Genomic DNA, 25345 nt, shown 5'->3' on the forward strand with positions numbered 1-25345 from the left:
TGTCCGTACGTGTAAATTTAACAAATTCCTCTAGTCTTCCCCTTTTTTTCCAATCATTCAGGCCCCCTGCATTCATAGAGCAGATCCTAAGCTTTGGCATACTTCTGTCTTAGATCCTTCCTTCTGTTAAACCTTCCACTTAGTATAGTAAAGACACGTTTGACTACATACCTTGTTACAGCTTTAAATCTCAGCCCGATTATAATTAAATAGTATCATGAATTCTCTTTTTTAGATTTGCACCCCCCCGGCACCAACCCAACCCTCCCTCCCCTCCCCCTTCCGCCACCCAGTCCCTCCCACCCCCCCCCCAACCACCCATTGAGGCATCCTGGGTCTGGCCGGATCAAGGTGTGGGCGTCTGTGTGGTCTGTACACCAACGATCGCTCTCAAAGCCTCTGGCCCCGCCATTAGAGACTGAAAAGAGAGTACCAAGGCCAAATAGGAAACGCGGAAAAAAACAAAACAGAGAAATAAAAGCTTAAGCCTATACCATAACAGTGATTAATTTTTGGGTCTCAGGCAATTAATTTGCCCCCAATACAATTAAATTTTATGTGCATAATGTTTATCAGTTATCCTTCCTTACAGTGTCCGATATTTCTTGCAAATAACCTTCGGCTTGAATTTCACTGTTGAAAAAACGCGTAGTACCTTTGAAAATTGCTTTCAAACGGGAAGGGTTTTGTAGGTACCCAGTAGCACCAGTTTTTTCAAATGGGGTGAAAAGCTGCCGCATTCTCCATCTTATTTCAACTGTTGGATGTGCATAATCTGGTCTTACAAAAAAGGAGAATCCATTATGTTTCCGCTTGCTGGTAGGCCGCGCTAGATCGTAAATGGCTTCCTGTAAGAGAAAGTTAACAAAGTACACTAACATTGCCCTTTGGTATTTGGTGGATTTCTGAGCTTGTTTACGTTGTGTGAGGGGAAAGCGATGGGCACGCTGAATTTCTTTATCCATATCCCAGGATTCTAATTCCGGGAAAGTTTTTTTCAGAAGGTTGCTTATATATCCCCTAGGATCATTCCTCTCCACGGCTTCCGGAATGCCAAGAAAACGAAGCTTATTTCTTCTGGAGCGATTCTCCTGGTCTTCAACCTTGAACATTAAGTCTCTAATGATCCCTTCTTGAGATTTTTCTTGCTTTTGGAGGCAGGCAACATCTTTCTCTAAATACTCAGTACGAGTTTCTAAAGATGCCTTCCTTTCCGATATCTCGGTGCAAGTACTACCTACTTTGTTGACCACCCCTTCTAGCTTCTGAATAGCGGCATGATTCCTTTCACTGTCTTTCTTTATATCCTTATGGAAGTCTCTAATAGTCGTCAGAATATCTCTTAAGGAAGGCTCAGCCAGTTTCCCATTTCGTACAGCCGATCCATGTTGTAGTTGGTTGTCGCTCCCATTTGAGTCCTCTTCCCTATGCTGAGCTGGTAGAGCTTCGTCAGAATTATTGGATTTATTCATACTTTTGCTGACTTGCCCAGTGATGCTTACTTGGTCTGAACTTTCTTCAAAGTTTGACTTATTGAGCCGTTGGTTCCTTGTTCTCCTTTACTTGAATTTTGTCCCCCGCGGGGTATTACCTTGATCTGAAGCGCTGGATTTAAGGAGTCTGTACCTCCGGGTGTTGAACCTCGAGCTGGATTGATATTATCATCGCTAATCTCACTTGTTGTAGATAGACCAGTCTCGTATATATCTGCATCCAATCCCTCAGATGGATTTTCCGCTTCAGATTGTCTCAGCTTCGCAATAGATGAATTGCGTAAGGAACTGGGAGTCTCGTTATAACCAGATTGCTTTAAAAAAGACTTTGTTGATGTTTCAGGGTCTGGTTCCGAGTGGATCATCCTATTCTCCTCATTCTTAGATAGTTCATCCGATGCTAGATGTTCTGAAGCTTTTTTCGTCCCTTCCTTGGGTATAGGGCTGAAGATACTGGATATACTAGGCTGTAGTGTATTCGCTTGTTCGGTAGCTTTAGCGTTTGCTTTCAGATTCTTTATAGTTTGGATTTGCTTGGCTTTTTTTGCCATTAACTCCGCATCATCAATGGCTTCGGTGCATTTCTCCTTCTCTTTATCTTTTCATTTAACTTTCTCTTTTTCTCCAAGGAATTTTTAATTTTTTTCTATGATTTTTTCATTTTCTGTTTCCATTTCTTTCTTTACTTTTGTCTTTGTCTCTGTCTTTATCTTGGTCTTTTTCTTTTTCTAAACCTTTCCGTTTTAATTTATCTTTTTGTCTTTATCTATCTTTCTCTCTCTCCCTTTCCCTTCTTCTCGTAGTTTATTTTAGTTTCCTTTGCCTTGGCTCCCCAAGTTTCTGGTCCCTTTGTCTCTGGTCGTTTATTCGTGTTTTTATCCTTCAATTTAGAGGAGTCAACAGCATTTTCGATTTCAATTTCAGGTGTGTAAGCATACCCCTCTATACTCTTAGAGGGTATCGTTGAGTTGCTTAGATCCTTTGATAATTCCAACTTATTCTCTAGTTTTTTTCCAGGTTGATCTCACTGTGCTTTATTGGCTCCTTCTGCGAGCTCAACATTGACAATGAAACTGATGCTCCAGCTCCAGCCCCATGAACCAAGTCTTCCATAGCTAATCTTCTGTTAAATATTTTGCCAGGTCCATATATTTCAATACAGAGCGATTGGCTACTAAACGAAGAGACTGTGGTAGCCGATTCTCCTTGAACCTTGCTCTTTATTGCTTTCTGCGCACCACGCGCTCCCTTATGCAGCTTCGCTTGGACAGGGAGCCGTGGTCTTAGTTGTGCTTTGTGCTCACGAGGTAAACTGTCTATGCAGTTTATCACACTTGTGATGCTATAGCCTCCAAACTCGATTTGAATTGTTGCTTTCGCCAGTTGATACCTAGTAGGGCCAAAGGTAGACTGTATATGTTCCTTTGTAAATTGAGTTTTTGATTTTAATCTCTGCTTTGGCTGCTGCTTCAACTGTCCAAACACATTTTTACTCTTTGCTAACCCAACTCTCATTGCAGGCAGCTTGGGAGAGTATTAGATTCCCCTAGCCCTCTCAGTTGCAATACTTGTATGTATCCTGATTTGTCACTGTGCTACCGCCCACTCTCTTCAGTTCATTTCAATTATTTCGGCTCAGTTCAAATTCAAGGTGTCGAGTGCAGGCTTATTTCACCCCGTTTATCCTGGCCAATAATAGCCCTGCAAGTAAAAAAGGCTGTAGGGCTAAGGCTGAGGCTGAGGCTGAGCAGTTGCTGTTGAAAATACGCGAAAATACACGATTTAGTTTTTTTTTTTTATATAGTCTCAGCAGCTACCGCCAGACAAGTGATGGCTGTTTTCCCCCCACTCAGCTGAGAGGAGAGAGTTCAGGGCTTCTGCACCAGACAAACAAGGAGTAGTGAGTGAGGAGTGAATACCACCTCTCCTACTGACGCTCCAAACGAAACAAACCAAACCTGCGGCCGCTTTAACAATTTGAGAACAAACTGTAGAGTGCTATGGATAGACAACAGGTCACTCGTGCCAACACCATCCGCCGTAATGCCACTGATGCCTCTACTACCCGTGTCTTCAGAAGCAGCGAAACACTGACATCAGCAGGGTCGAGTACCAGCAAACCTCGGCAGCCTCGGCAGTGAGAGCTATAGCGCAAGTGCCCCCTCAACGCCGCCTTACCTCGAGTCTCAGTCCTTGTTTCAAAGCAGTAAGCTTGGTTCCTGCCTCCAATTCCTCAGTCACCTCCGAGTTGAGACACCCGGTAAACACCAGGTAGACGCTCCGCCCCCTGCCGCTCGCCGGGTCTGCAGGTCTGTTCAGGAAACGCCGATACAGGTTTTTCCCCCGGTGAGGCTCCGTCACAAACGCAGCGGCAGCAGCAAGATGCTGGATTCACTTAGCGGAACCAAATCCAGGTGCAGAAAATCCGAATGCCGAAAAGCCACTGCCCGAGACTTATTCTCTTTCACTTTTCCTCACTTTCCTCCGAGCAACCGGGACCTCTCCAGACCTCATCGCATCATAGAGGGCTCACCACGCTTCCCGCCGTTGTGAGAAACACGGTAAGTAGCAGGGTACACGGCTAAACTCTAAAGCGGAGCACAGAGACCCGTGAGAGCGATGTTGCAGCGTCCTCTCACTCAGGCGCCATCTAGTCTAATAGCATTGTGCCAAAGTAGCTGCCACCACTGGTCTAAATGGCTTTTGCAATGCAATCAACAATGGACCTGCCGGGTCTTGTCTCACCATTGTAGTACATTCTTCGTAAGCCTTCAGGAAAGGCACAACTTTTAATTAGAAGGAATAGCTGGATATTCTACAAAACAAAAATGTTTGTTATTCTGGTAATTGTCAAATAAACCCTTGCAGGGAAAACACTGCTAAGTCTAGAGCTCAAACATCCCAACATTTTCCAGTAGAAAATGGGGCATAAATGCATAGTCCAATCATCTGGCAGCTGCATCCTGGATAAAGGATCAACAGATAGTTTGTTGTCTGTATGCCTCAGGCAGCCTTTGAACTATTTACTGCTAGGATCCCTTTAAACTATGTAAGTGCGCCCTGAAAGAGACCAGGTTGAAGCCCGAAGTGGAAGTATTCGATTACATTGTTAAAACTCTGTGATGTATGCCTTCAGGTTTTCCTGAAGGGTGAGTTTTATAGTAAAAATCACTAACGTACCTGTACTTCCTGGACAGACTGGACTCATAGGAGACCCCTTGTTTGGAATTGTATACAGTAGTAGGAAGGCTGTCACCTTCTTGTATAATACATTGCTGGGGGAACGATTTAATGTCTATTCAGTCTTGCATGACCAATGCCATACTATAGTGGGGCAGGAACTGTTTTATGGACAGTGGAGGGAAGCTTTACAACATGTAAGACCGTGTCCAGGAGCCTGAGATTCAAGTACTCTGTTCAACCAGGTACATCGATCATACCTCGCCCTAGCACGACTGGGAGTGATTTGATTTGATAAAAATTTATAATGCGCAAAACAATAACCCGCAGGTATCAAGGCGCCTAACAATAACATCAGAAAATTGAAACAAACGTCCTTACACATAGGCTTGCAGGAAGAGGCGAGTTTTAAGGGCACTTCGGAATTTCTGAAGGGAAGGTAGAGACCTGAGATCCAAAGGAAGATCATTCCACCATTTGGGGGCCAGGGCGGAGAAGGCCCTGCCACCCCACTTGGCTCTTCGAATGCGGGGGACTGTCAGGAGCAATTTCCCGGAGGAACGCAAGTTCCTTCCAGGAATGTAGTGGGAAATGATGGAACCAACTCCTGTGTCACTGTTTTTTGCAATGGCTCTATAGGTCATGCATAGAACCTTAAACCGTACTCGGTGTTCTACCGGTAGCCAGTGCAACGCTTTCCTGGCCGACGTGGCCGAGGAGCGTCTGGGAACATCCAGAACAAATCTGGCTGTGGCATTCTGAACTACCTGTAAGCGTTGCAGGAGGCTCCTGTTTAGCCCCGCATACAGCGCATTACAGTAGTCCAGACGTGAGCCAATGAGTGCGACAGTTATTTGCTTTCTGGACTGCAGGGAGAGGTATTTCCTAATCCTTCGTAGGGTGTGAATTAAGCCCCAGAAGGTGGAGATGGTTCTACTCACCTGCCTGCCCATATCCAGGGCAGGGTCTATCATCACCCCAAGATTCTTAGCAGATGTTGTGGGGGAAGGGCACACTCCTAGTGAGTCAGGCCACCAGCTGGCTGACCAGATGTTCTCTTTCCCTCCAAACACCATCACCTCAGTCTTCTCCCCATTCAGCTTGAGTGAGTTCTTGATCATCCACTGACCAACCGCCTCCATACAAGATCTAAACTTGGAGGCAGTTTGTACATCTGAATGGGGAAGAGAGACGAGGATTTGGGTGTCATCCGCGTAAGAAACTACCTCCATCCCGAAAGATCTTATTAGTCTGGATAGTGGGGTCACGTAGATGTTGAATAGGGTCGGACTAAGAGCCGACCCTTGTGGGACCCCACACCGCACTGGTCGGGATGGAGATAGGAACTCCCCCAGCTTGACTCTTTGTTCCCTTCCGTCAAGGAAGGAGGTCAGTAGATCTAGAGCTGCGTCCTTCACCCCCACTTCCCTCAGGCGAGATGTAAGTACTGAGGGGGAGAGGGTGTCAAAGGCCGCAGTTAGGTCTAGCAGGACCAGGAGGGTGGTCTGGCCCCCATCCATTGTCGTGCGGATCTTATCGAGCACGATGGTGAGGGCCGACTCGGTGCTATGTTCCCTCCTGAATCCGTGCTGGGAAAAGTCCAAACAACCCGAACCTTCCACAAAGGCAGCGAGATGCTTGTTTAGATGTGCCTCAAGCATCTTCGCTGGGGCTGGAAGCAGCGAGATTGGACGGAAGTTTTTTAGGACCTCCGGATCAAGAGAGGCCTTCTTTAGCAGAGGTTTCACTACTGCACTCTTCCACTCCGAGGGGAAGATACCATCTCTCATAGCTAGATTCATTATTTCTAGCAGAGGAGGTAGGAGGGTCACCCTACACTGCTTGATGATTTTCAGTGGACAGGTATCCAGGGGGGAGCCGGATTTGGTCTTATTAAGCAAGATCTCCAGATCTTGCAGAGCCAGCGGGGGAAAAGAGTCCAGAGTGCTCGATAGGGAGATGTCAGAGGTGGTCATGTTCATCTCAACCCGAGCAGGAGGCGCACTGATACGTGCTCTTTGTTCCTCAAGAGCCAGATGGATATCCTGTATTTTGGTGTGAAAGAAGGAGGCAATCCTATCACATAGATCTTGCGATGGAACAACAGAGTCAGGAGTTTGTAGGTTGACTAAGGAATCAACGATTTTAAAAAGCTCCTTCGGTGAGGTGAGCGAAGTTGTCAAGGCCACAAAATGGTCTTGTTTGGCCTGAACAATCTCAGCCTTGTATTTTCTGACAAGGAGTTTGTGGGCTTCCTTATTTTTAAGGTCCCAACTAGAGTGCCAGAGCCCCTCCTTCCTCCTCACTTCTTGCCTAAGGAGTCTGAGGGAGTCTGAGAACCATGGGGCAGATGGTCTCTTTCTCGCTCGGCGGCGGGTCTGTACTGGGGCCAGTAGAGTCGAGTAGTCGAGTAGAGTCCAGATGTCCCAGATGTGACACACACGGCGCAGACTTTCATCTGGTTGGGGTTATGTATGGAGGTGGTGCGATACTGTGTGAAAGTAATGATGAACACACCTCATGACCAGACCACTCATACGGGCCCCTGATCAGTGCCTATTGGGACTGTTACCGCACTTTAAAAAGACTTAATATGTTGTGAAGTGTATTGCTCTGCCTTATATACTAACTAGGAGGTAAATAGCCATGTCATAGTATTCACACTTCACAGACTGCTTTGCAAATGCAAAAGTGACTGAGTGACCGCTACAGGTGGGCGACAACAGAGACTGGGTCATGGACTGCACTGCGCACTCTAGGACTCCGAGGCCCATAAGGTGACATATGGGACAATTGTCTTGCCGCTCTTGCGTCCAAATTAGACTATAGGCCACCCTGAAAAATAGGCAGGAGAGTGTCTTGTTGACTGCGATCTACGACTCCCATCCAGAAAAGGCATTACCTGCTGATTGCTGTGTTTTGGGGTTCTGCTGTTCACCGTGATCAATCCCTAGTCATAGAGCTGGAGGGATGGACACACAAAGTGGGAGTGACACCCCTTCGGATAAGGCATGCCCACCCAGAGTGACCATTGCTGGGTATGTCACGACACCTGTAGGAGTATGAGCACAGAAGTGCTGGACAGGGCATGATAAGTTGCTGCGAAAGATGACCAACCACTGGTTGATTATCTTAACCCTCTTGGGTGTACTTGTATTAGATATAAGTCTGTTATTGTTAGTGTTGCTTTTTGTAGACTTCATTTGTATCTCATGATTCCAATGGATTACACATACACAATTCCCTTGTTCTTTACACCCACACCATACGGTTGCTCTTATGCACAGTAGAATTTTAATAAACTGTTTCTTCTATCTTTCCAACCTATAAGTAATTACAGATTAGTGACCGTCATCCTGTTGACGACCCCACTGCAAGTTTAACATTGGAGACAAACCATTAATTTATCTAGACAGATTAGATAGATGGCTTTATGTATGTTATATGTAACTAATCTACATTGTAACAATAGATTGGTTTGTTAATTGTTTTTTATCATGTTAACAGTACCCGAATCTCGCTGGTTAATGTGGCATTCAATTTGTACAAAAAGGGGTACCCCTAATAACGTTTCCTGTATCAGGGTCTACATAACGTATGTGGAAAAACTATATAGGAAACCTAATGAATAGTGGACTGTCTGATTATCAAACACAATTATGTAACCACCCAAAGCTTATTTGATGTCACAAACACATTTGTTGTTGATTTTTAGTTTTATTCATTCATTATTTTTGATATAAAAATGTATTTCCTATTTTCCTTATATTTTATAGAAATAATATAATGTGGCATTACCTCATGTTTGTATTTAATATTTGTTACCATTTTGATGCTTTTGTGATAAAAATGTATAATCACTGGAAATAGTGTATTTAGAATTCTCGAGGCCATTGGATGTTCATATTATTTTGTGATAGATTGTTGATGTTTGGCCACAGCCCCCAATTGATAATTGAAAACAAAGAAATCCACTGGGTAATTTTTCTGTATTTGTTACTCGATGCCCAGATCCCACTTGAAATAATGGGTTTTGTCTGTTGTAGTCATTTCACCTGCACCATGGTGGAAGAAGCTGCTTACACCCATTCTGTTCGCCCCACCCTCCTCCACGAGGAGCTGCAGGTAGTGAACAGTCCATTCGTGGGGTGCGTTTGGGGGGGTGGGAGGATGCATGAGTGGGCACCTGTAAGGAAATGCCTCTTTTTGCATGATTAACCCCAAAGTTTATGCAGGCTGGAAGCGAGTTCCATGTTTTGACCGTCCCTAATAAAGCTTATTCCACCCCATCAAGTTATTAATCTGGGGAGTTTGTAAGAGTTTGCGATGTGTGGATCTGAAAGGCACACACCAATTGAGGTGCTACTTCAGGGCTAAAGGCATTAAGAAAGGTGGTCCTTGACCTAGGCGCTCTGTATAATAGAAGGCCATTAAACATATATTTTTTACTTCGCATGATCCAAAAGAATAGTACTTCGCAGTCTGGGGAGCGTCCTGCTACGGACCCTGAAACGAGCAAGTCCATCTCTGAAGATTGCTAGCCACTCGCCCGCTTGTCTGCCCGATCTGCTCTAAGAATAGAGTAGCCTGCAGGTAATACTAACCACAGCTCTGGGTCGGAGGATTCATCCGCCCAGGTTTCAGTGATAAATGCCATGTCAAGCTTATACAGGCCCACCATCTCTGCAAATTCTGTATTGTGTTTAGGTAAAGACTGCATTAATAAGCATACCAAGGAACAGCTTTGTGGCTCCTGGTAGCAGATGTTTGTGCAGGGTGGTCGCAGGACTGCTTCTGACCTTAGAGACGCACAGGTAGTTTGCACTGGAGACATTTCCTCGGCTCGCTCTGTAGGTCTAATATAGGGCAGTTATGGTGTCCAACTGCCTTGTTTAGTGTCAGAAGTTCATCCCTTGAGTATTAGTTGACCCTGCTCCTGAGGAAAAAAAGGGGCTGGGGTTTTGGTGATGGGTGCGATCCAGGCGCTGACGGGGGCAGATGGGCTTGCCTTTGGCGCACCAGCGGCGTGCCCACTGCCCGTCCACTCTGGCTATGGCTAATAATTAAGGATGGGCGTAGCCGGCGTAGTACCTCTGCTCGTATTTCCAAAGAGTTTGAAAAAAACTTTAGAAATACGCTACGCTTTGCTCCCGCCCCCCTCCCAAATTAATAAAAAAGGCACTTACCTGCGTGACTGCCTCCTCCTCTGCCTGGCCGCTCTCCTTCCTGCTCCCAGCTGTCCTTCTCCAAACAAAAAATACTATGTTGTGCGTCTTGCGCATTCACAAGATGCATAACCTAGTGTTTTTTCATGGGAGAAAGAGGACTGCGAGGAGCAGAAAGGAGAGCGGCCAGGCAGAGGAGGAGGCAGCCACACAGGTAAGTGCCTTCTTTTTACATTTTTTATCAATCTGGGAGGGTGGAGGGGCTGGCTAAATCCGCTCCGCCACGGAGGGGAGTTTTTGCCTAAAGTCCACGTTTGGAACGGAGCACTGAGTAGGCAAAAATTCTCAAACACCGTTGACCGAGTGGAGTTACCCGCCCAGGGTTACTAATAATGTGGTTGCGTGGGAAACTAGCACGCCCACCACCCAGAACTGCCTTTAGCTGCCGGAAGTGAGGGGGACGAAATAATTGGTCCGTACACGCCCTCCACGCAACCGGCACTGGCCGCGGCGGGACAGGGCAGAGACCAGGCTCCTAATATACACCAGTTGAGTAGGTGTGGAAATAGTCAAGAAATAGTACTTAAAAATGGTAAAATGCTTAAAGACAACGAGGCTTGTAGACTTTAAAAATTATAAAAATAGTCGGGAGCAACTAGGCACACAGTAATAGTGACAAATGAACAGTTTTAAAAATGAGGTGCAGTTACCGCTGCAGCCTTACCGATAGTCTTCCGTGCCAGTGTTCTGACCCTTAAGTGTGTAATGTATGATTGGTTTAGTTATGTCAATTGGGTAAATGCCAATTTATACGTTCGTAGTATATGGTATAGTATATGACTACGGACCAACATGGAAATCCCCATGGAGGAGTCTGAAGAAACTCATTTTGGCCCATCTGCCCAGGAACTTGCATTACACTTTCAATGTTTTTATGTGCTTTTTGAAAAAGATTGCACCACAAAATGGTGAGTGGGATATGTTTTTTCCAGTAAATTTGTATGAATTTTTTTGCATACGTGCAATATTTATCTTTTAATGTTTTTTTTAGCCTTTAAGAACGATATAAAGTTATGAATGAAAGTATAGTAAAAAGCAAAACCTATACTTTTATGTAATGGCAGTAAAAACCCCAAATTGTTGTTTTTACTGTGGTAAGTTTGGTAGCCCCATTTGCGAGTATAGGGTTACACGCTGAATGGGACTACTAAAGTTGGTACTTCAAGGTATCAAAATAGACCTTGTATTACACCCGACTTTGATGCCCACGTCGAATTTAATGTAACTTTTAAGTATAAAGCAGCATTAGAAAGTTGTCACTCAGTTGCCCAGGTTTTCCGATGACAATTTACAGGTGCTGGCCATAACACAGCCTTTTGCCTTCCTGGGAAGAGGTGTGAACAATTCCCTGGAAAGGAAACAATAGAGGCATGCTGTTGGAAGAGGTGTCACCTCTCTCTGGCAGGAAGCCACACAAGGAGTGAGCCTAAAAGGTGAGCTTCAAATTGGAAATGGCCTTTGAAGGGGCTAATGGTAGACACACATGAGGGGCTGCTGTTTTGCTCTGGCTGGCTACACAGAGAGCTAAAAGCAGTTGCCAAACAGTTTTTTTCAGTGGGCATGTAACCCTCAGGTAGCCACTGCTGTATCACCCAAGGGCTTTTCCTGGGCACAGATGACACCTAGACCTCAGATCCCACCTGCATTGGAGAAGGGACTGAAGGTCTGCCCTACTGTTCCCTGAACCTGGCAAAAAAGGATGCACCAATCACTGAACTATACTTGCTGCTGTTTGGGCTGGCAAAGAGGGGACTATGCTTGTGGAAAAGTTGTCCCCAAGCCACAGACGGAAGAGATGGAATCCAAGAGTCAGTAGGCTCAATTTCTGTTACAGCTCCAGGGCCACAAAAGCGGAGGTAGACCTCTTTGGTAAGTCAGTAGCCACAATCATTCGGTCGCTTCTGACTGCTGACGTGCAATCTGGGAGGCTGTCACAACACTCAAAAGTTGGATCAAGTCCGATGGACCTGGGAGAGTTGTCTGAGTGCCGTTTGGCTTCCCAAGGACACTGCTTTCACCAAAAGGAATCGCTTGTTTTGCTGTAACCAGAAACCAGTGGCAAACTGACTTTTTCTGGACCAACCAGGAACTTCAGGGACCTTGACCCCTGTGCCCAAAGTTGCCCCACCAAGACCGTGGACCCAGGAGTAGCCCCAGGAAGCCCCCTGTCACCTGCACAGCATGCTTCAGCATCTTGTATCCCTTGCACCAGGACCACTCCATTTAAGTCTCTATGGCGGTTCACCCATTGAGCTTGGAACTGGGCTGGAGACTACTCTAGTGACAAGGGAACTGTCCAACAACACCTTACTGCCCCCTTGAAATGCTCCCTGACTGAGTTGGACGCACAAAGTGAGCCAGAGTACATGACTACATCTTAGTCTTTAACAGTTTGACAAAGTTTCCGCTGATCGTCTTAGTTGCAAATGCCTGTTTGCATTTTGAGTGAAAAGTTGGGATTTAAGTTTGTTAATGATCTATACTTCCAGAACCCTTCGGTTGACTTTGTTCATTTTGATGTCTAAAATGAATTAAAAAAGGTCTATTTTTATAAAATGGTGTCGGATTTCTTTTGTGTTGTGACTGTTTTTGTACTTCTAAATGCTTTAGAAGTTTTCCTTTATTGAAGCCTGACTGCTCAAAGCCACAGCTACCCAGGTTTTAGCTAAGGTTTAATAAATGACCCTGACTGGACCCAAGTCTTTATAGTGAGTGTATTACAGGGTGAGGGCCACAAGCATACCATATAATACACCACTTTGATCACAGCACCAAGCCGATTATAGAGCGGACAACTACATGCAACCTCTTATCACGACTGGTCCATAACCTGCAAATTACCTATATGGAACTGTGGACCTCGTGCGAGAAGGGGACACCCCCTCCCCCCGCCCCCATGGCTGATGCTCTCAGTAGGTCTGATCCTGTTTCCATATGGTTGTTTTGACGGTTGCTGAGCTGGTTCCCATCTCTGTGCACACATGGGACCATCATGCAAGGTAGCAGCTCAGTTGGGTGCTTAGCCTGTGATGGCAACTGTCATGCCACTGATTCAGCCACACAACCAAATTCCCTCACATTTTTTCAAAACCAGGATCACCCATTCCAAGTTTTTGGGATACGGCATCTCGTTAGGAGATAATAGACTCCCACCTCTCAATGTCTTTGAGGCTTTCTGTCCTAGAGTGATGGCCTTGGATACATTTGATTAGATTACGTTCTTTCGTTTTGATGGTCTGTAAGCTCAGTTACAAGTTGCTGTAAATGTTACTTCTCTCCTTCATAAAGTTCCCTAATAGGATACTCCCATACTGTCGGATCTAACCGCTGTACAGTTTACAGGTTTTTCTTTTGTAGTAAAGGTAGAATTAAACTTTAATCATTTTAATTGTCTCAAGTGGTTTCGCTTCTTCCAAACTTTTTTCTAAATATGATCTACTGTTTCTGCACAGTCTTGACAATTAGTCTGCTGCTCTCACTTCAGGCAGATAAACCAAACCTTGATTAGTATACGAATGCTGTTTAAAAATCTGTTATCCGACTCATGCAGATTTGGGTTTGTAAGTTTAAAACGTTTCTCGTTATAAAATGTACTACTTTTATTTCAAAGTTTTTTATTGAATTTCGTAAAAAGATGTCACACAAGTGAATACAAAATTATTTATTTGCTTTTCTCACAACTTTTTAAACTAGAATGCAACAGATTCTATAACATTCTGAAGCATTGTTGATTATGCAATAGGAAAAAAGGAGAAGAGAGATATAAGAAAAAAAAGGAGGTAGAGCCAAAACAAGTATACCATTAGATAGGTGATGGATGTATATCTGTGGTGCTCCGTTGAAGAGTTAACATTAATCTTGATAACAATGATTAATGTATTTAAAGGAAGTGTTGAGATGAGTTTCTGGTTCCTTGGGTATGGGCCAGGTATGGGGCACGATGATGGGGGTTTCACTTTTTGAATGTGAGAGTGCATTTTGTTCCACAGAATGTATGAGGAGTGGATGTTAAAATGCATGTTGAATACTGTGCTGTTCGAATTTCTAACGAAGCAGACCTAAGCCCACCAGGTATGATAAGATAGGTTCAAGTAAGACTTCCATTCACATAGTTTATTTTTGATCTCTATAGTCCGCAATACATCTCGGAGGTGTAGATCCTGAGCAGTTCACTGACAGAATATCAACACCTAAAATATCCCAATACCACCATATCGAGTTATAAATATTGATGTCAAAAATATATCGACATCCTATATTTATAATGGTAAGTATAAAAATATTGGGGGGGAAAGATCGAGGTCATAAATATAGTTGTACAAAATATGGTTTTTTATATATAAAATAATAAATACTAAATATAATACAATTAAAAAATAAATGCTTTTGATTTAATATACATTTTAACAAATATAAAAATAAACGTAATTTAAAAAGTTTAACAGATTTATAATAAATATATATTTACTTTTGAACAATTAGTAAACTAATCATTTTAATGTATTTTATAATTTTAAAGTTACATTAAAAATAAACAAATATGTAAATACATATACCAATAACAGAAAATCTATTAAACATTCTAATATAAATTAAAACAGTAAACTATTTTAAAAATCTTTAAACTTAAATTTCCCACTCCAGTCAGTGCAACAGTAGAAAGTGTTGGATTGCAGAGGGGCAAAACTTACTATTCCCACTCCAATAAATGCAACAGCAGGGACAGTGTTCGATAGCAAATGGATAAAATGTATTATTCCCACTTCAGTCAGTGCAACAGTAGGGAAAGTGTTGGATAGTGGATGGGCTAAAAATGACTATTCCCACTCCGAGTGCAACAGTAGGGAAAGTGTTGGATAGCAGAGGGATCACATGTATTATTCCCACTCCCATCAGTGCAACAGTAAGGAAAGTGTTGTATAGCGGAGGTGTATAAATTACTATTCCCACTCCAATGAGTGCGACAGTAGGGAAAGTGTTGGTTGGCAGAGGGTTAAAGTGTATTGTTCTGACTCCAATCAGTGCATCAATAGGGAAAGTGCTGGATTGCGGAGTGGTTCAGTCCAAAATTAAAAACAAACAAAATATCATCAACAAAATAAATATTGTTAAAACCATGTAAATAAAAATATATCTGTTAAAATACAAATATTTTTAATACTAAAAATAAACAAATAAAAACATGATTAAATACTGATCAGTAATGCCTACAAATATATTAAATTAAATTAAAAAAGTCAAACAAATATATTTTTGAGAACTATTTAACAAAAACATTAATTACATACATTTTGTCTGTTTACTTCCTATCCTAGAACACCACACAACTCGCAACCCACATCTAAAATAAAAACATGTATTTGCATGATTATCAATGAAACAAATATTATTTTAAAAACAAACTAAAATACATAAAAATTAACTTCCCACCATTTACGCCTATAAACCCCACAACTAATACCGAAAATGAATTACGCAATACAAAAATGCAATCAAATAACTAATAGTATTTCGCAACTAATTATAAAGTAACATTTATTTACTTCCCAACATTTACCCCTATAAACCCTAAACCGACACACAAAAAATTAATAAACAATTACCCTAATTAATATTAATTAACATCAATCATTTAAAAATAAATTGCTTCCCACCCTTTACTCCTAATAACCCCACAACTAAAATTAACTAGACAATTTCCATATTTAATGATCAATTAACAAATTTACACTTATTTACTTCCCGCCTTATACCCATATAACCCCACAACCCACACTTACAATTTACCCCCAAAATTCAAAATACTACTTATAAAATCTAAAATATTAATACAAAATAGTCATTAATTTATTATAATTAAATTACTTCCCACCCTATAAACCCACAACCCGTTATGGAACTCAAAAACACAAGTTTATTGAAATAAAATAACTACTAAAAATGTAACACATATATGAAACATAATTATTATACAAAAAAAACGTTACATACATTTAAAATATATACTATAATACATAATTTAAAAAATCGATATTTTAAATGATTGTATTTTTCTAAACAATATTGACTTTTTTTAAATAGATTTCTTAACTTAGTTGATATTCTTGACTACAATTTCTTGCTGTCTATTTGTGTCACGATATTTAAAACCTGATATTGGTGGAGGTCGACATTTCCAACTCGATATTTTGATTGAATACCATCCGGAGCATTTAAGACTAGGGCTGGTGAGAACCACTGATCTAGGCTTACTGTATTGTAATTAAGGGAGAGGTTAGTATAAAATACTTTGTTTATAGTTTTCTCACTCTTAATCCAGAATGGTTTAACCATCTTAATGTTGAATAGCATATGTTCAAGGGAGCCTGACAAGTCGTGCCAGTTGTAAAATATGTTGGATTCATTAAGATCAGTTCTGAAGAGTTTATCATGTGTACAGTAAGCTGCATATCATTTACACAATTTGCATTGAGATAAGATTGGAGAGTTTATATATTGGAGGAAATATGTCTTTCCATGACCTACACTGTTAAAGGAATCACCTGCTCTAGGACTGGGGCATTGAGTGAGATTGTCTTCCTGACAGTTTACGTTTCAAGACTGAGTTGTCTGTGCAAGTTTGACCCCGAGTCAACTGTGCCAAAGAGTGCTCATCCATTAGTCTAGCATTTACTGAGTCCCTTGTGGACATTATTAATAAAGAGCAAAACGGTTGGCAAATGTTGTGTTTTTACGCATATTGAATTCTACATGTCTAGGAGTATGTACATTGGTCAAAAATATTGGCTATGGGGATAGTGTCACAAGGAGTAAATGACTGTTCAGACGAGCCTATAGCTTCTGGTGGAAAGGAAGGAAACTGACTTGGGGAACCCCTGAATAATAAAAAATCATCACACAGGTACAAAAGAAAAATACTGAAGAATAAGAGTCTTCCTTTATTTTTTAATCAACTAGGAGTTTATGCAGAACTTGAAACTCAATCTCAGGTGCCAGAATGGTAGTGGACTCCAATAATGTGGTTTCCAAGCCTCTGTTTGTATTTTTCCCCTTCCCCTCTCCTTCATCTTGTGCCTCTTATCTTGCTCAAAGGACGGAAACTCGAAAAGAAGAGCATGGCATCGAACTGTTGTAGGTGATAAGCATCTTCATCCTTACTTTATGGTCTGATTTAAAGGCACCTCCTAAAAGTTTTCTATTTTTAAGAAACCTGGTGCAGTTTTGCTGGACCAATTTAGCAACAATATTTAAGTAAAGAGATTGAAGCAGAGACGCATATTGCCTTTTTTTTGCAGAACTTTTGCAAGAGATGCATCTGCCTTTTGGGGTTCAACATAGGAAGCCTGATTTATGGTGGTCTAAGGCAATGGTCTCCTTAGTAAGTTTAGCAGGTTTGAATAGGTTGTAGAGTTCTACCTGACCAAAAGTCTTGTGACCAGATAACTTACCATCAGGAAGTACTCCCATTTAAGCAACCAGAATATAGTCTTCTAAAATAGCAAAACTATCGCAAAGAGGGGGTAGTTGTTCTGGGCCTCACTCAAGTAGGACCCCGCACTTATGCTGAAAACTTATAAGAATTTCTCATAGTGAGCAAGTTCTAGAAGTGACCTTTGCCGGTTGATTAGCCCATTTTATTTGTAAGGGTTGGGAGGCAACTGGAGGAAGAATAGCTCTTCCTGCAAAATTGAAGCAGTAGTGTTCACACTGTCCTGTTGGTGACCCTACACCCAGTAAATACACACAAAGCTAATTGTGTTGTGTACCAAAGAAATGTCAGTATAGCTACAGAGAGTCATAGGCACACAGTAAGATGGAGTGTTTGGTAGAGCTAGGATATAGAGGAGAGCTTATGTTTGGAGGATCGGGACAGTGCAACTGTACCATGCATGTTTGATTGTAATGCGCTGATGGTGGTTGCACATGTCGTATTCAAGGTGCCACGCAGTAAAAAGAAATAGGAATATACTTCAGAGTGTTTCTGATTTCATCCTTTATTTGTGTGTCCAATTGGTATGGATTAACCTTCTTGCTGTAATTCTCATACTTGAGTACTGGCAGATGTGCTGAGGGTGAGATGTCACCAAAATGTTTTGCCCCTGTCCCCACTGAAGCTTGTCACAACATTGAAACAGGAAGTTGAGGGCCTGACATTTGTGGATTGTGACCCTCATTAGTATTTGTAGGCTATACTGAAACTAGAACCATGCTGGGCGCTGACTCGCTCTTAAGGAGATGCAATGTATGGCATCCTGTTAGAGTTAAATCTCGTACAGCATCAGGCCCATCTTCAACAGCAATACATATCTTATCTGGCTTGTTATTCTCACAGAACGGACAAAATCCTGTCCCGTGAAATATCCCCAAATAAGACTTGGTTAGGGCATTATAACATTGTGAGAAGAAACCTTTTTTGCCACCCTGAATTGAAAAAAGAAAACCGGAAGTATAGAAATCAAAAACGGAGATTGTGCAAAAAGATGAAGCGTCCTATTACCCCTTCTCTGCAACCTTTAAATAAGCAGAACAAACCTGAACTGGATAGGCACATTCAGTGACGCAGGGGGTGCGGCTAGGGCAGCTGCGCAAACAAAGGTTGCTCATTTTGGGTCGTTTCTATGTTCTTGCTTGATAGCATAGCTTTCACCAGACAATTGTGAGAATGACCAGGAGATGGGCTTTGGCTCCACCCACATTTTGGGAGCAGGAAGTGCTTGTTTTGATTTAGCAGAAGTTGTGTGATTCCACAAAAAAGTGCTTCAGTCAATCGGGATTTATAAAACAAGGCTTATCACCCGATAGAGTATCCAGGAGCTTGCAGGTCACGGAGGCTTATTCGAACAGCCAGGTCATGAGGGCCATTCTCCATTCTAGAAGTGAGGTCATGGTCTGGAGTTGCAGGTCTTTACTGCAATGTGGAGAAGTAGCACCCTCCACTTTTGCTTCGGTAGATGCAGGGAGTATGGGCAAATGTGGGAGGCGGAGTGTAGTCTTAAGTTAATGGAAATTCAGGCATTGGTTAATGTAGGTGGGTTCATGGTTGTGTAGAGCCTTGTGCGCGTGGGGCAGCAGCTTTGTGTCAGCTCTTCTGTATGGTGAGTCTTATTTGCCTGAGATGGGGGGTGTGTTGTGGGGTTGTCTGGGAATGCTGAGGATGAGTCTGGCTGTGGCGTTCTTTATGGTCTGAAGTCTGTTGGAGGTGTGGCAATTCCTATGTAGAGGCAGTTGCCGTAGTCCAGTTGAATGGTGATGAGGGCCTGTCAGTGTCTCGTGTGTAGGGGTAGCCACTTAAGGATCTTACATAGCTTGCACAGAGTGAGGAAGCAGGCGTTGATCTGTGATTGCATGTTGAACTCGTTGTAAATGATGATTCCGAGGTTTCTGGTGGGTTCGGAACGAGTGGGTGCTAGTCCTAGGTGTGATGGCCACCAGGAGTTCCATTCTGTTGCTGCTCTTGCCAAAGATCAGTACTTGCATGCCCTCCACACTGCTGTTATACTTTTGCTAATTAAACCAGCTGCCTGAGCTTAAATTCAGGGACTTGCCTATGCCATTGTAATGCTATTAAAGTGTCTTGGATAACTAGATGATGCATGATGTTTTTCTCTGGCAGCAGAACAGATGGGAGCAGGGCAGTCGTTAATGTGCGTAGATTTTTAGGCCTGGCTTGACAGTGCATTCATAAACCAGACCTATTGGCATTGCAATGTGTAAGTGTAATGACTGCATGTTTTAGGAACCATTTCTGTGCCTTTCTGTTGTGCAGGCTTCCCAAACCAGTCTGGTAGGAAGGGGAGTAGTCCCAATGAGCTCATAGGTACTGGAGCAAGGGTTCCTAGTAGAAAGATTTTGTCCATTTCAATAATTAATTTTTTATGACATTTCCACTAAATAGCTATTATAGTAAATGAAAACTAACATCCTGGACCACTCCCAATCTGGATTCAGAAGCAACCAGAGCACTGAGACAGCTCTCCATGCTACCACAGACTACATCGGCATCCTCCTCGAAGAGGCGAGACCGAAGCCCTTATCCTCCTGGACCTCTCAGCCTCCTTTTACACCGTCTCCCACCACACGCTGTGTGCAAGACTCCATGACTCTGGCATCTGCAACAAAGACCTAGAATGGATTTGCTCCTTCCGCACTGGCCGAATGCAGAAAGTCAGTCTCCCACCGTTCTACTCAGAACCCACAGAGATTAGCTGCGGAGTGCCATAAGGATCCTCCCTGAGCCCCAACCTCTTCAACATCTACATGGCCTCGCTTGCAGCTATCGTCAGAAGCCACAGACTTAACATAGTTTCCTACGCCAATGACACCCATCTGATTCCTCAGTGACCAATCTGCAGTGGCCAAGAGCTACTTCCACGAGGGGATGAAGGCAGTAGCCACCTGGATGAAGGACCGCTGCCTCAAACCTAACTCAGACAAGACGAAGTCCTCATTCTGGGCTCTGCCCCCTCCCCAAACCACCACCCCCCCCACCAGCCTAGGATAACTCTTGGTGGTATGCAACGCACAGAACCCCCCCAAACACACACCGACAGACCACACACTAAACCACAGCATCATCCTGGACTCCTTGCTTTGAATGAACCGCCAAGTCAACGCCTTTTCATCCTCCTGCTTCCTTACGCTCTGCATCCTTTGTAAGATCTTGAAATGGATCCCCATCGAATCCAGGAAAGCAGTCACCCATGCGCTTGTCGGCAGCAGACTAGACTACGGAAATGCACTCTATGACGGTACCACCTAGAAACTAAAAAGGAAAAACCTACAGACACTCCAGAATGCCTCTGCCAGGCTCATGCTGAACATCTCACGCTGCAACCACATCATCGGCCACCTGAGGGACCATCACTGGCAATCTGTCAACCAAAGAATCCACTTCAAGATTCTCACGAAACGCCTACAGAGCCCTCCACAACGCTGGACCTGCATACCTCAACCTCTGCCTCTCCATCTACAGTCCCACCAGACATCTCTGCTCTGCCCAACTGGCCCTAGCCACCAACCCACGAATCCGCAAGGCTACAGCTGGAGGAAGATCCTTCTCCTACCTCGCTGGAAAGATCTGGAACTCCCTACCTCTGCACCCCAAGTAATCACCATCGCTCCCGCAATTCAGGTAGGTCTCAAGACATGGCGCTTCGACTGAACCGCAGAACCACATACCACTCCATCCCCAGTACCTTGAGACCCTCACGGGTAAATAGTTTGCTCTTCATAAGATTACTGATTGATATTGCCAGTCTTTCAGCCTTGTACAAATATCATTCTTAATTCCTGTCCAAGGTGTCAGTCTGGGTAAATAGTTTTAGCATTTATCCCTAATACAGTCCTGGAATGTTGAAGTGACTTGCTTGTCCGCGAGGGGCACCGGAGCCCGACCTAGTTGCCTTAGATTATCTTTGTGCTTCAGTGAGTCTGTGTGAATTTCATACATGGCTGTCTGAAGGATGTCATTTGGACAGTGGTCTTGTGTGACCATTCCTACTTCCTGAATGAATTATGTCAATGGAGTTGCCTGAAGGTATTTAGTGGCCACTGTGCGTATCAGTCTCAGGTTTGCCTATTTTGTACATATGAGAATTCCTGGAAAAGCATTTGTTTCCTTCTGTGTTAAAGGAGCGGGGAAGCTGTGGATCTCTGAAGTTCTGCTTCTTTACCCATCCTTTATTCAAAGATTGTGCAGCTCTTCCCCTTTCCTTACTGTTGTCTATGTCTCCTAATTGTGAGTATCTGTCAGCCCAAGACTTAAAAGTTGTTTGCACCAGCAACCTTGAACAACTGGTGGACTGACCATCATTTTTAGACATCTAGAGCTGTATTACAGCTTAAAATGTTTTAATAATTAGAAAAATAATGCCTAATTAAGTTAAACATAAGTTAGCATGACTAGACTGCATCCAGCTTGCATTTCATCAGTTCCTGCGCGCTTTTCTTTTTGTGAATTAGCCTCTCCAAATGTGGTCCATGTGCGTTTCGTTTTCAGAATCTGAAAAATCTAAGTTTAGTTGATGGCGTCAGTACTATTAAATTGTATCAGTTTGTGTTCTCTCAAGGAAGCCATGTTCAGGATGTTCTTTCAATGTCCTTTGCTCGAGACTTTAATACGGACTATTTATTAGCTGAGCTGTCTGTTGTATTTCTGTATTATATAAATGTCATGCCCCGTACTTCGTTTTCTATGCACACCTGATTTATTATTATACAGAAGTATGTGTTTATAGATGTAGTTTAATGAATCTAGCTTGTGTATTGGGATGTTCATTGGCTTCTTAGAATGATACATTGCTAGTTCAACCCTCTTATGTCCCATCTCACCACTGAGTGTATGACTTTTCTGTTGAAAATCCTACAAAAGATGTTTTTGGGATATGTGCCAGCCGGCAGTATTGATTCTTTGGGAGTGGACTACATCAGTGTGTTTACTTGCTTTACATTTGTTTCTGGCTATTGACTTGTTCATAGAGTGATTTAGTTACTTTTCTTGCTGATTAGAACTTTGACTATTTTGTTTGAACTAATCGTAATTGATGAACTTATTTTGCATTCTGTAATCTTAATTTTGAATAAACCTATAAGGTTTAACTTGTAATTCTATTGCACGTTAAGTTTGTTTTATTGGCTTGGACTCAGTCTTATGAAGACTCGGCCCTGATCCTTCGCATTGACCCTCTTAAAATGTTTTAATTAGTGATTCGACATACACAAAGTGCCTATGGACACAATGGGTGTGTACCCCCTTTTTTTTTTTGCACCCCGACATCTGAGTATTAAATAAGGGACTGCAGTCACTTGCACTGCTTCTGTAATCTAGGCCACATCAGTACAGAATTCGAACTGGCACAATCACAAGAGGTTTCCCTAACTTACATGAGTGTGGGTCCCTTGCCAATGAGAGATTGCCTTTGCACCATTAGACACTGGTGCCAAGAGAAGCAGGCAGGCGGAGCACGGATTCTGTACCATGTATAAGGTAGTTGCAGAGTCTGTTGGTCCCCCAAAAGTACTCTTGGGGAGGGAGACTGGGTGGTTCCTGACACCCACTCGCTCCCCGCCCAAGATGTTCTGTTGAAGGGTTGTGTAGAGAAACGCTGCATTCCCCTCTTAAAAATAGGAGTGGAAGGCAGGACTTTGATTTGAAGCCATGACTGTCTTTCACTGATGTTCTTTTCCCAATGCAGTTGCCAGTAGTCTGAGTTCACAACTCTCCTGGGGGAAGCACATTTTTTCCATCTAGTTTAATGCACTACCGCAATCCGTGCCGTAAGCACTTAGATAAGGGTGTGCTGTGTTGCAGACAGGGCTGGGAAGACCAATAGGTAATATAGCCCCAGTCAGGCTTACATTTGCTTCTGGCCATTCTGAGGAGATGTTTATGCTACACCTTGTGCTGTTGACTTAGCGCTTCTGCTTAAGAGGGTCCACAACTATGAACAGTTTACTTTACTTCTATCTCTGTTAGGTCACCTTCATCCTAGAAGAAGTAATGGGACCTAGACAAATGTTTTGTTGTTAATTGTTCTTTGGTGGGTTTCAAGTACCTTTATATTTAAATTAAGCTGTTGGTGCAAACCTTGAGCAGTGTGGATCTTGGAATAGAAGATGAATTCTCCTGCCTGGTAGTTTTAACTTGGTCTTCTTTCTCTGCAGAGACAATTACTCTGGATCCAGACACAGCTCATCCAGAGCTCGTCGTGCTTGGATGTCGGAGACTGGTGAAGGCCATAGTTGGAAAACCGTCTGTACCAGACAGCCCCAAAAGATTCATGAATTATCGCTGTGTCCTCGGGAGCAAAGGGTTCACCTCAGGGAAACATTACTGGGAGGTGCTGCTCCTCCATGGGGGTAATAACTGGTCTGTGGGGGTCGCAGCAGAATCTGTAAACAGAAAGGAATATTTCAAGTGGTCACCAATGGAGAGTGTCTGGGCTCTGAAGAAGTGCGGTGAAGATTACTGCGCTCTCGGTTGTCAACAAGTTCCTCTGTCTGTGCATTGGAGGATTGAAAAGCTTGGAGTGTATCTGGACTATGAAGAAGGACAACTATCCTTCTACAATGCTGGCACTTCGAATCATCTGTACACTTTTACTTGCATGTTCTTCCCTTGTAAGATTTTCCCAATCTTCGATGTGGGTGGTTCAACTGAGATGAGGCTTCAGTAGAAGCTGTTGCTCCTACTCCATGCCCCCCCCACACAATTAGGAAGGCTACACTCAGGATGCCAAGTTGTGAGTTGACTATCTCCCTTTGTAAGATCTGCACCTTCTCCAACACCAAAGCCTCTGTGGAGCTGCATATGACACACCATATTCATTTCTTTTTTTAATTATGTATGTTCACACATGGTCAGGTGGGGTGATGACTACTGTAAAAAAAGATATTGAATCTTTATTTCTATGGAGGACCATTGTTGAAGCTCATGTGAGTACTTAATGGAAGCTCTCCCATCCATTTTCAGGTGTTGACTCATTTTTCAGGTCTGCCCCTTGCCTTTGTAGGGACTAAAGCACCTATTTTCTTCTGCATGGATTGATGCCCCTTTTTTCTCTTTGTACAGTGCAAACATCTATCTTTGTGCTTCCAGGTGTTGGACCACATCTCCTCTGCTCAAACTAGACCATTTCTCTAATTTCAAGGCTTTCACGTCTCCATTATGTATGGGCTGACTCTGTGGGTGTGGTCATCCATTGTGTGATGACTTGCATAGTGGGGTGGAGGTGTGCTGTGTAGGTAGCTGTGGTGGGCTTGGCAATAAGTGGCATTTCATGGTACATGTGGGTTGAGTGTGTATAATATTTGTGCAATAGGGGTTGCACATGGCAAGTTGAGCTGTGAGAGATGGAGTGATCTTAGTAAACCGTTTAGTTGGTGATGTGGGGATGTCTTTTGGCCAGATATATTTATTGTATATGTTCAATTATTAAAGTTGTATAATCTATTTTCATAAGTGATTGATGGGATGGGTAGGATAAAGAGAATAAAGCAAGCTGATGCTTTGGATTTGACGTACTGTATACAAATATGAATAAATGATTTGCATTTTAAAAATCAAATCCATTGTCTGGTTTACTCCATATGACTGCTTGGTGTTAATCACTGCTGAACAGCTAATCTTGTTTGTGGTACTGTGAACTTTCCATATTTATGATGCACCTGCATTTGAACCTGCTGGATCCCTCAAACTCTAGTGCACTGACCAACACGCTGCTCTCTTAGTGCACCTGAGTTCTGATTTACAAAAGGGACCGCCCGCCATAGTTGCGGCGGTCCCACCATAGCAATTATTATGCACCCGCCAGTGTGGTGGGCACATCCTGTATATTTTACATTGCGGCGCGTGGTGCTGCAAGCAGCACCCACCGCAATGTAAAATATACATGTTGTGCTTTTACATGCACAATGTGACAGGCACCGCGCGGTGCCTTCCACATTGTA

At 43.1% G+C, this 25345-nt stretch overlaps 1 protein-coding gene across 1 annotated transcript in view; it reads left to right on the top strand.

The window, feature by feature from the left end:
• LOC147748524 (E3 ubiquitin-protein ligase TRIM39-like) overlaps nucleotides 1–24953 on the top strand; it is a 718477-nt gene extending 693524 nt beyond the window's left edge. Inside the window, exon 7 of the mRNA XM_086936451.1 lies at nucleotides 23561–24953. Within this exon, the coding sequence (XP_086792577.1) occupies nucleotides 23561–24072 (512 nt within the window). The 3' untranslated portion in view covers nucleotides 24073–24953. The remainder of the gene's footprint in view (nucleotides 1–23560) is intronic.
• The last annotated feature ends 392 nt before the right edge of the window (nucleotides 24954–25345 follow it).

The sequence above is a fragment of the Lissotriton vulgaris genome, chromosome 1_1 (genome assembly GCF_964263255.1).
Source record: "Lissotriton vulgaris chromosome 1_1, aLisVul1.2, whole genome shotgun sequence".
In the NCBI taxonomy this organism is placed as follows: Eukaryota; Metazoa; Chordata; class Amphibia; order Caudata; family Salamandridae; genus Lissotriton; species Lissotriton vulgaris.